The sequence below is a fragment of the Bactrocera oleae genome, chromosome 4, assembly GCF_042242935.1.
Source record: "Bactrocera oleae isolate idBacOlea1 chromosome 4, idBacOlea1, whole genome shotgun sequence".
In the NCBI taxonomy this organism is placed as follows: domain Eukaryota; kingdom Metazoa; phylum Arthropoda; class Insecta; order Diptera; family Tephritidae; genus Bactrocera; species Bactrocera oleae.
The window spans coordinates 48,589,292-48,603,393 of NC_091538.1; the positions used below are offsets into that span (position 1 = coordinate 48,589,292).

A 14,102-nucleotide genomic window follows, 5' to 3' on the forward strand; every position below is an offset into this window, starting at 1 on the left:
AAATTCTAAGCTCCGTATATATTGTACTTATACCGGTCTTCTTAAGTTAAGTAACTAACTATGAACATGGCTGCAACAAAAACTGATTTTCTAATTTTTTGGTCGTCAGCTAGACGGAGGTTCGGGGAAGAAGCTCTGAGAAGCTCTCAAGAAGGTCTCTACACCTTTGGTAATCGCGAGTATATTTTGAAGCAAATTCTTAATAAAATGTGAAACATTTAGATTAGATACATGAAAAACGGTGGTTTGTTAAAAATGGTCGAAGTAAAGCATGTGGTTACCTCAAATTCTAAGGAAGTGTGTAGATTTGTTTGTTTTATAGAAAATCACCTCGTTGGTTTCCATGAAATGTGATCATGAAAAAAGCTGGTCACAAAACCACAGCCAGCCACCCACAAACTATCTCTATTATCTGAATTTGTTTGTACATTTTTTTGTAACTTTTTTATACTCTGAAATTTGCCCCAAAGTTTTTAACAGTCAGAAGGAAACGTCGGATACCTTATGAAGTATGTATGTACTTGCATTTATTATATATGATCAGCGTGATAAGCTAAGCCGATTAAGCCATGTATGGCTGCCTATATGTACGCGAACAAATTCCTCAGTTTGCGAGATATCGATCTGAAATTTTGCACACGTCCTTTTTCCCTTAAGAAACTGCTCAGTTGTTCGAACCACCGATATCCGATCACCATAGCGTATAGCTGCCATACAAACTGAACGATCAAAAGAAGTCCATGTATGGAAAAAAATTTTATTGGACGAGATATCTTTACGAAATTTGCCATAGATTATTATTCAAGGCCATCTATTCTATCCAAACATTGTTCAGATCGGACCGCTATAGCAAATAGTTGTCATACAAATTGAACGATCAAAATCAATATAAGGATCTTTTTACGGTTTGAGATCTAGATAGCTATATAATAAATATAGTTATGAAGGTTATTATAGCTTCAGTGCAGCCGAAGTTAAGGGATTTTCTTCTTTTTTTTTTTAGTAAATTTGGTAGAATATCTGGTAGAGCGTTTATTTAACAAGACTCTTCTGCTAGAACTGACTATTAATATAAAAAAAAAGATTTCCTCAAAGTAGTTACTAAGATTTACAAAATTATGCTTTCACCCCTGCAAAATCAGTTTTGGTTAGGCAATTTAATTTTTTTTTGGGTGTATTCGTTAACCGGTTAAGTCAATTTTTGAGTTTTGACGGAATATTTCATACAGGTACCGCTTCATACAGATACCGTTATACAGATTGATGCAGTGGCTCTCAAATTGGGTTTAAAAAGTTGCTAGCTGCACACAGAGCATGAAATTATATAACTATTCGCTGCAAAGTACAAAAGTGCAGCGTTTAGGCGTGTTTTTCTCTTCAAGCGAAAATGTTTTTTGACCTACATATTTAGTTGATTCTTTTTTCTGTGTCGAAAACCATAACAAAATGGTACTTTTTTTTTAATATAAAATATTTTATTATAAAAAATTTAACTAAAATTTTATTATAAAAATTATTTTTATAATTTTTTTTTATATAAGATAATTCATATTAAGGTACTATTCTTTATCGAATTTGATTTGAACGCTGAACTGGGGTAGGTTTGTGGTTTGTCTGTCAAATATATATACAACTAATTTTATATGGTATATAGGACTTTTGGCATTTATTTTACTTCTATTTTATATTAAATATTATTTTAATTTAAATTTTATTTAAAATTGTAGTCTTGTTTTGTGCTTCAAATATTGAAAAAAATTAAATTTTTTGGTTTGCTATATATTTTCGATTTATTATATATTATACTTACCACATTACGTTTTGGGCCACTATATATACTTTTTGTATGGCAAATCGTTAGTTTAACGGTACATAATAAATTTCCGCAGCGATTACATGAGCTTCTTATTGCATTCCTCGACTTTTCTCTACACATAATAGTGAATTTGTGTGTATTCGACTGCAAATTAATGTTCTTTTGCTGCGTCAAATACTCTTATATATTATATTTATATATATACATATGGTATGTGCATGTGTTAAAAATTCATTTGATTAATTTTCAATTTAACTGCAGAATTTCATAAATTGTTTTTCCACTTCATCACTTGGCAAGCACTTGAAAACTACTCGAGTTAGACAATTAAGAACTATGTATGAGTATATAAGTGTGTGTGTGCGGTATTTTCAAATATGTATGTGCGCACAAACACACACACGCTCGAATTGTTCAATTTATTACTGTTATTTTTTTATTATTTCAAAAGTATGTCTTTTTATAAGTGATTTAATTCATTGCACAAAGCGCGCTCGCACACACACACACACACATAGACAAACTCGCACTCACACAACCACACAAACAAACAATGCGCCGTTGTTGAGTTGGAAAGTGGATTTATGATATTTGAAATGCCATTTAAATTGTTAGTTAGTTATTTGTACGACGGTTGACTCTTGCTGATTGCTTGAGCGCTGATGACAGCTGGCTCGATGCCGATGCGCCGAGTCCGCAACACAAAATGTACGCGTCTGTCGTCAGTGAATTTACTTCTGCTAATGTGTGCTACCCATTGACTGCAAAAATGTTGCCATACAACGACGACAACCAGCAGCAGCGACAGCATTTTGCTTGCTGTCCAAAAGTTTGCATGTGAGGGGTGTGGGAGCGCGCTAGATGCTGCACACTTGGTGCCGCCATGGTTGGAGCTGGGGAGCGCCAGCTCGTGCGCGTTGTGCCTGCAGCGGTCCCGCGCAGCAACAAAAAATCAACAACCAGCAACCTAGTCAAGCACTCAAGCAGCAAAGTAGCAAACTGAACAATAACAACAACAAGAACAGCTAAACCTAAATTGGGGAAGCAGCTGCGTCAACAGTGGAGCAGCCGCTGCAGTAGCGCTTAACCCCCAACGTGAGTGGCGCGGCAGCGGCAATTCGCTTAATAATCGGCTGTGGACGGGCGGGATCGGATGCGGGCGGCGTGCCGTTTGAAAGTGGTTGCGCTGCACGTTAAGGTGTGATGTGAAGTGTGGCGATATCACATATGTATGTGTATGTGGCTGCGCTCGGCCTCGAAGTGGGGCTTTGGGTCGGTGTGTCGGTAGGCCGATGGGTCGTTGGGTCGCTGGTTCGCTAGTTCGCTGCGCTTCGTTCGTCAGCTTGGCGCTGTGGGTTGCTTTGTGGCTTCGTGTTTGGGCATTCGTTGTGCGCATGCTAGGAAAGCGGCATGAGTAATCAGCGACTAGCTGCAGCTCTTTAGCGCTGCCACCTTGTACATGCACATTTTTATATGTATATATTTGTGCTAAAGTTTGCACATTTCAGCAGACAAAATGTGTGCTGCTTACTTTGCAGACGGATCGATTCTTTTGCAGCGCTGCTATATTTCTGTACACACTCTGCATTTGGACAGCAGTGCTTTTGCAGTTTTTCGTCATTTCATTTCTGGGTATCTACAAAATGTATTGGCATTTTGCTTGCTCGCCTTCTCGCCCTCAAAAATCATGCAGTAGCAACAACAACAACTGCGGAAAAATCACATATTTTCATGGAGTGTGTATTTCATGTGGTGATTTTTCGCTTTACTCCCGTTTTTGTATTCGTTTTTTTTTGTTATGTCAGCAGCCTCATTCACTTAATTCGTTCCAAGGGGCGTAGGGGCATGTGTTGAATAATGCAATTAATTGCACTCATTGTTATGAAATTTGTCCCCAAGGAAAGCATACAAAAAAGTAGTAGCGTTGGCAACAAAAACTAAGCAAGTGATGACATTTTGCGTTTTTTCTTGCGCTCTGCTTTGGTTTCGGTAGACGCAAGTTTGGTGTGATGATGAGGAGCAGCTTTCTTTTCGGTTGTTTGGGGCGTATGGTTATTTTTTTGATGGTAATGTATCTAGCCTTGCCAATCCAGTTGATGTTTCTAATTAAAAATAAGAAAAACATTTAACTTCGGTTGCACCGAAGCTAGAATACCCTTCAGAAATAACGAAGTTTCCATACTAGAACTTGATTTTGATCGTTCAGCTTCTATGACAGCTATACGATATAGTGATCCGATCTGGAAAATTTCTTCACATATTTTATCGTTGTCTTGGACAATAATTTGTCCAGAAAATAATCTATGCCAAATTTCGTGAAAATATCTAAAATAAAAAAGTTTTTCATACAGTAAATGTTTGAATGTACAAGCTTTTCTAGGTTTTTGTGGATTCGGAGCATCTTACCAGCTGTAAGTGAATGAATTTTTATGCCAAAATCGTTTGCTCGAATTTATTACATTCACCATCCACGGATGTTATCAGAAATCACTTCTATAGCTTCAGATTTTTCGTCCTCACTTTATCCTCATGCTCTTAAATTTATAAAAGTTTCAAGACTGGCCGCTCCTACTTATGCCATAGCTATCTGCTTAGAGCCAAAAACTTCAGAACATTTAACTAGTACATAGAGTACCGTTATTTTTGCTTTGAACATAAAATATAAACTTTCCTTTGTCGGATATTTCCTACGGCCTTTTCATGGATTTACCAATTACTTGTGGAGTTTTCCAGGTTTTGGTCGTATACTCCTAAAAGGGATTAGGTGCGTGCAAAACAATTCGATACTAATTTTTTTCTAGATTGGTTCAAGCTTTTTTCTGTTTATGTCCGCTTGAAGTTTCTCTTTATCAATTAGTGCGTGTTCGAGTTTGATTGAAATTTTGTGTTTCCAATGGAATCATGACTACGTAATCGTTGAAAATGTGGCAGAAGTGTTTTCGGGAGTATATCTTATCACTAACATAAGTATTTCACTACTGATCCTTGACATTATGAAATATTAAAACTGTCAAATTTGACACATTTCGTTTGATACGGGCGGTGAGTACGGAAGGGCGGAACGTCGGTAACTAATTGAAGCATGAGTGGCATAAAGCATTCAGTGAAGGTCGTGAAGCCATCGAAAACTTATCTCATGAAATCGTCCATTCATCTTTCTTAGTCCAAAAATTTAAAGACAAAAGGCTTAGAAATCGTTTATGAATATGATGTCAAAACTGTCCAACAATCTAGCGAATGGCGCTCCCAGCCGAGGCTCATAGCAAGTGTATGGCAAATTGAGTTAATATTTGGCATGCTTGTATTGGACCAAGGTGATAATTTTGAAGGTGATAATAAAGATTTGTATTAAAATACGTCAAAATGTAGTTTTTTTCATCCGTTCGGGTTTGATCTTTTATTTTATTATTTCAGCCCCACATTTTTAATGCTGATTGATTATATCCAAAAAGGCTTCGGCCCTATTGAATTCGAAAGATCTATAATTTTCGAGTCCATCACGAAGACCCTTCGAGAAAGTCGGTATATTTTTATACAATTTGGAATCCCTAACTTCTATTCAGCTTTTTGTTGATGTTATTATTGTGAGTATAACTGTTTTCATAGAGTAGATGAAAGGAAGTAATGTCAATCTTGTCAGATAAAGTTTATACAATACTTTATTATTTTCTTCTTTTCAATGTGGATAGATTTTCCCCAATAAACTCGTTTCCTACCATCCTCAAAAAAAATATTTAAGCTATACATAGATCATATAAAAGTGTAAATAGCTCTTCATGCCTTTATGCATGCTTATCGGTTTCATTGGATATTATTTTTATGGTCTCATTAATCTGTTATCTGATTAACAGTGAATACTTCTTGTTTTATATAATTCGAGTTATGTCGTAATTATTTTAATAAGTCCCGGGGTGTGATATGTAGTTTCTTAAAACTAAATAAACGAACAAGTGGGAACACGCTTAGTTCAAAAAATCTTATCTCCTTAACTACTACAAAGGACTAAGAGATGGTAAATTGCAATAAGCATATGTCGTTGACTAAAATCGGGTTTCATCTATTTTAATATCAAATACATAAGTCTATAAAATGTAGTTCTCTCTAACGTCTAAAAACAATATGTTATAAGTATGTTCAGATAAATTAAATTTACATAGATATCGATTTCACAGACCCGGAAATACCACACATTCATTACTACGTATTTCTATTCACCCATTTCTTTCTAGATTTGAAATATAACGGCGTTAAATAAGTTAGAACAGAACGAGTCGAAGTCGAGATGCTTTCTGTAAAACATGTCGCCAGTCTATCAGAATGAACAACTAACAATATTGTATAATCGTAGTACTATTTTAACTGTCTACTAGTTCTTAAAGTTTTCGAGAGAAATTTTCCGTTAGCGAATACTCGTACAATGATGAGTTTTATGGTGATAATGTGTTTGTTGCTCAATAACTACTAATAAGATTCGGCGATATCTGACTTTGCAAGGCACTTATACCTCGGCTATAAACGGATAGAATGTGACGTTTCGAAAGCCTAAGTATGAAGGATTTAGTTTCGAGTTTGCTGCATTATAAGTGAGCGAAAAGACCTTTTAAGGTTAAACAACGCCTAAATCTTGCTTACGTATATGTTCAGTGGTGTATGGGTTTTAAAATAAATTGTAATAAATTTGTCGTATTAAGGTTTTTTTATGTATGTATGTATGTATGCAGGTATGTATTATGTGATGACTAACACAACGTTCGCTTTCAAAATTCAAATCATCAATTAATTTTTAACTGGTTTTTACTGAATTGAATGTACTGTAATATGGAAAATATTTCATGATTTTCTGCGGCTGTGTATTTTTTGTTGTTTTCCTACATATGTACGTATGGATGTATGCATAACAAACCCTTAGCCTTGTGTGCTCAGTATTCATCTCATTTGCCGTGATTACTTTGCGCATTCATTCGTTAGCATACGAACATGCGGCTCGTTCGACAGGTATGTACCTGACAGTGTTACGTTTTTGGCATTGCTTGCTAAACAAAAGTACTTATGCTACATTTCTATGATGAGTTCAGATAAATTAATATTAATATGGAATTATTTTCTTCAATAGCAAAAATATCTTTCAGAAACGATCAATTTGTGTTTTTTGTTTTTGTTTTAATACCCTTGTCTGTTAATCAGTCATAAAAAAGCTGTCAGAAGTTTACCCGACTTTCAACTACTTTTTATCACTATTTCTTTATGTGTGTACGTAGGAGCAGAAAGAGTAATGAATCTGTTTGGGTTCATTGAACTTTTTTGGTTGCTAATTTATAATTATGTGTTTTTTTCTCATACGGTCATGCTTCTTATGGCTTAATCAATCATCATAAACGCATCACAGGTGGGGAAAGGAGGTTTTGCGCAGTAGTTAGAGTGCCTACAATTAAAAAAAAACACCACAAAAATTCATTTCAAATTAAATTACTAATTGTTTTTCTTATTTCTAAATATGCACAGCTTTTTGTTTTGAATAAATATGATATAAATATTTCTACTAAAACTAAGAGCTTACATACTTTCTTACCAAGAAACCATAAAAATTCATAAAACACGAATATTATATAAACAAGTAAGGAAGGGCTAAGTTTGGATGTAACCGAACAGTTTATACTCTCGCAAAGTCAAATGGTATACTCGTTTGAGATTTCGTTGTGGATTGACCGATATTTTCGGTAGAAGGTCAACTATAGGCACTGGTTTGAAATCGGTTAAGCAGATCGCAAGATATGGGGTTTCACCTAAAAGTGGGCGGTGCCACGCCCGCTATCTAATTTTGAACGTTGTTCCTATAAAATAGTCTTATATCATCCCAGAGATAAAATTTAATGTCTCTGGGTTGTTTAGTGCTTGATTTATCGCGCTTGATTTATAGCGCCAACTGGGCGGGCTTGTCCCCCGATTTCATCCATTTCCACACCGTCGATAGAGATGCTAGAATCATATGTTCCCAGTGAAATTTGTTATTATAGCTTCAGTGGTATAGGAGATATTCACATTAAACTTATAAGGGGGCGGGACCACGCTTCCTTTAAAAAAAATTTTAAACTGCAGATTCCCCTCCCTAATGTGATCCTGTGTACCAAATAACAGTTTTATATCTTATTGCGGAGCTTAGTTATGGCAATTTATTTGTTTTTGATTAATGGCGTTTTGTGTTCGTGGCAGTGGTACCAAGAAACATGTGTACCAAGTTTTATAAAGATATCTCAATTTTTACTCAAGTTACAGCTTGCGCGGACGGACAGACAGTCACCCGGATTTCAACTCGTCTCTTCATCCTGATCATTTATATATACATAACTCTATATCTAACTCGATTACTTTTAGGTGATACAAACAACCGTTAGGTGAACAAAACTATTATACTCCGAACAACTTGCGAGAGTATAAAAAAACTGAATCTCATGTAATGGGGAGCTGAATAACACATAGTTATATTCTTATATAAGTTCTTGTTAAATAATTTAAGTAGTTATCTGTATCTCGTGTTGTATAAGTGCGATCGGGTTACGCTATACAGTGTTAGAAAGATACTTACGTAAAAACTTCTCAGGTCCTGATAGATACTTTTGATGTCAAAAATGCACCACGCTCTGGAGCGTCAACTGTCGAAAATATTAATATAATACACGTGGATTTCACCATGTAAGCACTGTTTCGATTGCTAGGAACTAAACATTGCAGAAAAACAATTTGGAATGATTTAAGAAAGGCTAGATACAAAAAGAAGCTCGATGTATGTGTGCCACACGAGTTAACGAAAAAAATCTCATGGACCGAATTTCCATACGCCAGTCTCTGCTGCGTCACAACAAAGTCAATCAATTTCTGAAGCAGGTTGTAACTGGTGATGAAAAGTGGATTACTGATGACAACGTCAACCGAAAGCGATCGTTGTCGAATCGTGATGAGTTGCCGTAAACGGTTGCCAAACCAGTATTGACAGTCAGTAAGGCTTTGCTATGTCTTTGGTGGGATTGCCAAGGAACCTCCTATTATGAAGAAAGCAAACGCTCAGAAGCCGCCATTGGTATGGCCATTAGGAGAGGAAATGTGTTTCAACAGAAATGGCGAATGATTTGGCTGGTGAAAAATTTGGCTCAAGAGAACAACCAGTTTTTGCCTATAGCCATCGTTCCTATATCATATTTTTCTAGTAGACTGGCATTATAAAATTAAATGTCAGCGTAGGGTTGCACCACAAGTTCTGCCCGTTTTGTTTTAGCATATTTTGTTCGATTGGCTACTCTTCAATGCCTGGCGAATCGAGGACAGCTAAAATTGCAATAATTGTTTCATAACCACATATTGCATGACTTCAGCCCACTGTACCTGTGACGATGCAAGTGAATAAATACATCGTGTATACAAACGAACGAACAGTACGCATGAACATTAATTCTACATAACTACATACTTATATACATACATTTTTACATACAAATGCGGTTAGGTACATATGTATACTAGTGCTAACAAAGCCCTAAACGTATTCCAGCTACGTACTTATAATGTATACATAAGTACATACATATATACATACATACGTACAAATGTATGTACATACATGAATGCGGATACATCAAGATGCCCTGAGTACATTTTTGAATAAAATTGATTAAAATTATAAGTATGCATTTATGACTTTAGTGAAATGTTTTGTATAATACATATACTTATGTATGCACATATTTATGGTATATGTTTGCATAGTCGCAAACGGATATAACTGTACTGTTGTTAAAATGGAAATACATTTTCGTATTATTCTTTTACTTCTCGAATAATTTAATTCATATTCAATGCGACTGTGTGCGAAAGAGAACGATATATACTACACAGCACCATTGTGTAACTAGTATAAGCTACATTGAATAGAAGAAGCCAGCTTGAAGTTGTTGGTGAGTGGCATTCATTGAAAAGATGAATTGTTGTGTACAGTTGTATTTACATATATACATACAATATATACATACATATGTACTTACGTACGTTGTCCGGTTTGGATGTAGCGTTTTACTTCTGGTTTAGTTGAATGCACGCTTTCGTTCTGGCTGGATGTATAGTACATCAAATACAAAAAAAAATGCTTAGAGAATTTTTTCAGTGAAGAAAATAATATTAACAACAACAAAAACAAATAACTGATTTTTAACGGAGAGTGGCGATAATAATTGCAAATGTGTATTTATGTAAGAAATGTTTTGATGAGCTTTTAAGTGCATACATAAATTGAGGATATATTCGTAACAGAAAGTAAGTTTATACATATACGGTATATTCATGAAAATATTCTATAAAATGATTTTCATACTAAATTCCATTTCAGCATTTCAGCTTGTAAAATATGAACAGGATGGACACAACTGCACTGAAGAACTTATTAAACAGCTGGGGTTTACCCGAGCTATTTCCACAATTTCAAGGTATAAACACCTTCACATTTAAGCAAACAAATCCAAAAAAAAAGAATAATAATTATAAACTTTCTCATTCCCCCTCTCCTACAGACGAAAGCATCGGCATCGACGAACTGAAAATGATGAAATGCCACCATTTCGGCGAACTCTTACATTCCTACAAACTGGGCACACGCATACGCTTTGAATATTACTTCGAGCGTTGGCGTCGTGATCAAAATCGACCATTGCTGGATGTCAGAACACCAAATCACTACCAACACTACACCCCCTGTTCTACATTGGCACGCACAACGCACTTACAACACGCTACGCCGTCACCGACATCAACAGCAGCAGAAAGTGAGGCGATAACGGTTCATAAAAGTGTCCAAACACGTGCTACGAATACTGTGGCGGTGCGTTGCGTCAACGTTGCGACCAATACGTCAGAGGTGTTATTTAAAATGCCGACGCAGAGTAAGACACCGCCACCGCTGTCGCCCGTTAAGGATGCGTTGCGTGAGATGCCACAGCTGACACGTCAGCCGAGCTTGCTGGAGGACGGCATTATGCCGGAGCATGCAATGAATGCGTCGTCAGACATCAGCACAACAACAACAGCAACACCAACTGCAACAACAACTAGTGGTGGCGGTACACGCTTAACGCCACAATTCCAATTCATCAACGACACGGACGACGAAGAAGTTGATAACGGTCCACTATTGCATATACTGAATTCGTCGGGTTTTAAGGGTCTCTCACTGCTCGAATACTACCAGCAGCATCAGCATTTTATGAATGTACATCGTACGCTACTCATACAGTTGATAGTGAATTTCTTCGATATGAATGACTATCATTTGTCGCTGCGCGTCAGTCATAATTTGGAGCAGCAGATATTGCAGCTTTTCCCTACTGAAAAGTTGGAATACTATCGCACCGAGAAACGTGGTAAAATCTATGTGAAATTCTGCAATATGAAGCGGTATAAACGTGACAAGCCGCTGTTGAAGCGCAAATGGATGGACGATGCGGATGCGGGTGAAGAGTGCGGTGGTGGTGGTGGTGCGGTTGCTGCTGCTAGTGGCGGCAACGGCAATAGGCCAACTGAACCGGAGGTTGCTATTGAATGTGGCGATGAGGATGTGGAGGATCTGGCGCAAAGCTTTGAATACTGGCACGCCCAACACTCGCCCCCAGGGGTACAAGTTAAGACTGAGTCGCTAAGCGATTGTGATTACTAATGTTAAGCAATGGAAAAGATGTTGATGTTGATGAAGTGATGTTTAAGTTGTTCATAAGATATGTATACATAAATATGTAAGTGGTGTATATGTTCCTTTTGTAACGTGTGAGCTCAATAAAATTGAATTAACTAGAGACGGCATGATTCGTGTCGAGTTAATGATCTTTAAGTACCTTTACTAGCTAAAGAAAACATCTGAGAATAATAAGAGGGCAATTGAACTAATAAAGAAAGATTCGATGTCAGCATGGCAACGAAGATGGGAGAATGAGAGTCGCGGCAGATGGACGGCCAGACTCATAAAAGATGTAAACTTATGGACAAGCCGGAAATTTGGAGAAGTCGACTTCTACACGAGACAATTGCTATCCGGTCACGGATACTTCAAAAGTATCTCCACAGTTGGAGAAAAGTCAAAAAGCCGTCATGCCCATACAACGACGCGATAAAAAACGACACTGAACACACATTCTTTGAATGTACGCGATGACAACGGGAACGCATTGCCGTAGAAGATCGGGTTGGTCCAATAAACACGGCCAATTTTATCATCGTCATGCTGGAGATCGAAGCAAACTGGGGGATCATCCAGATATTCGCTGCAAACTTGCTACGCAGCAAAAAGCGGGACCTGGACGCAGGTGCGCAGATGTAAATCTCTCAATGAGAAAAATGGAACGCCACCCTGAAGTAATGCAAACACGGTTCCAGGGTGGGCGACGGTTCCCTAGAGGGGGGGTTTTTAGTGACCTGCAAGCGGCACGTACCGCTGCTGCAACGACAGCAGTGATAATGTGGAAGGCATTAAAAGCCCCCCCACCCGAAAAATAAGTACCTTTAATTTGTGGTACAAACTCAAGTTTAACGTTCTGTGTTTATAAATAAACTCGAATGTAATGTTTTGGGTATATAAACCACTCTGAAGCATTCTCATAGGATGGTTTAAGAAAATCTGAGAATTTGACATTTTGGCATAATTTACGGCGAAAAATTAACAAAATAATCACAAAATCAAAAAAATTTTGTATAATTTTGTTGCAAAACATTGCAGTATTGACATAAAAAGATCGTGTTTAAAAAGAAGAGTTTAAAAAAGGTATTCAAAGCCAAGCACCAAAGTGGCGATGATTTAACTCGAGTTTTGATTTGGTTCACACTAAAAACGATATAGAACTTTCATTGTAGTGTTAAAAAAAACTATGATGAATTGGGAAAATAACTTACTTTCTCAGCAGTGAGGCCAGAATTTGGGTTCAAAAGGAGTTGTATTCCAAAAAGTGATGTTTAGGGCGAATTTAAGAAATTTTTTGTATGTTAAACTCCATGTGAGTGTGCAGTGCTTACTGTTAAACACTAAAATGAATCATAAACTCATACTTTGTGATACAACATAAACGTATTCCGATAGGATTCGGTTATAATAATACTAGTAATACTAGTTTGGTTGCATTGGTAGGTAAATTTTTCTAAAGTGAGAATTTAGACAATGTATGGTAGATTATAAAATATTAATTAATTTTGCTAAAATAAAATTCTAAATATAATTTGACTGCAATTAAATTAATTTAATCCGTTACTGTTTAATAGAACCAAAAACTCGGCATTGGACAATTAGCTTCTTTTTTCTTGACCTAACATGGGATGTTGCATAAACTCTATTTTATAGGCATTATTTTTCAAAAAATATTCATATTATATCATAAAATTTTTACGCTCTCAACTTGTGCGTTCTGCTAGTTTTTGGTAGATTTTTTGGGTTAAGAAACGCTTTTCCTTTGAATATGCAGGAGTCGGACTTTGGCTGAAAAATTGGTGCAGTTTGAAAGCCCCTGACATTACACGGATAAACCTTATTGTATGGTTCTATAGTAGTTTTTTTCTTCGAGAGCTCTAAGATAGTTTTCTTCATATATAATTTGATTTTCACCAATAAAGTACTAAGTTAAAAAGGCATGAAAAAGTAGAGACATTTTAGCACCACGCCATTTTTTATATGACAATATGTTTAAGCCTTTCCGAGTAGGCTTTCAAACTACAATAGTGGAGCTATTGACTAATAAACTTAGTTTTGCGAGTAAATTAAATCTACAAGTATATATAGGGTTTAGTAAAACAAAATCCATTATTTTTACATTAAGTTGAAGGTTTTATTTAGCAAAGTTATAATGATCCGATTAAGGTCAATTATGTATCGTCTGTTCGACAACTGGTTGCTATTTTTAAGGTAATTTCATAATGAGACTCGCATAGAAACCCTCGTCCTTATTGACAAACGTTTTTTTCACAAGTTTATATGGGGCGATTTTTTCACCAGCAAAATTATTCGTCATAGTCAGAAACGTTAGTAATTATTTGGTACCAGCTACGGACTATAATAAGAATGCATAAGAACGGTTCCTAACGGTTTTTTGTGCAATGCTCCTGGGCCATCGAAACAGTGCTTACATGTTGGTCGGACTCGATGATTTCCATTATTTGTTTATCGAGTTGCAAGACCACGAACACTATTCATATTTTCAGCCGCCGGGCTTACATTTTAGCTTTTATCGTAGAAAATGTGGTGTATTTTCTTTTCGCTGATGTCCATATT

At 36.4% G+C, this 14,102-nt stretch overlaps 1 protein-coding gene across 1 annotated transcript; it reads left to right on the top strand.

Moving 5' to 3' along the window:
* The first annotated feature begins 9,872 nt into the window (after positions 1–9,872).
* On the top strand, positions 9,873–11,646 carry LOC106626385 (uncharacterized). The gene is made up of 3 exons (XM_036362909.2): positions 9,873–10,117; positions 10,191–10,287; positions 10,372–11,646. The coding sequence occupies exons 2-3, from the start codon at positions 10,209–10,211 to the stop codon at positions 11,508–11,510; spliced, it is 1,218 nt and encodes a 405-aa protein (XP_036218802.2). The 5' UTR covers positions 9,873–10,117; positions 10,191–10,208; the 3' UTR covers positions 11,511–11,646.
* The last annotated feature ends 2,456 nt before the right edge of the window (positions 11,647–14,102 follow it).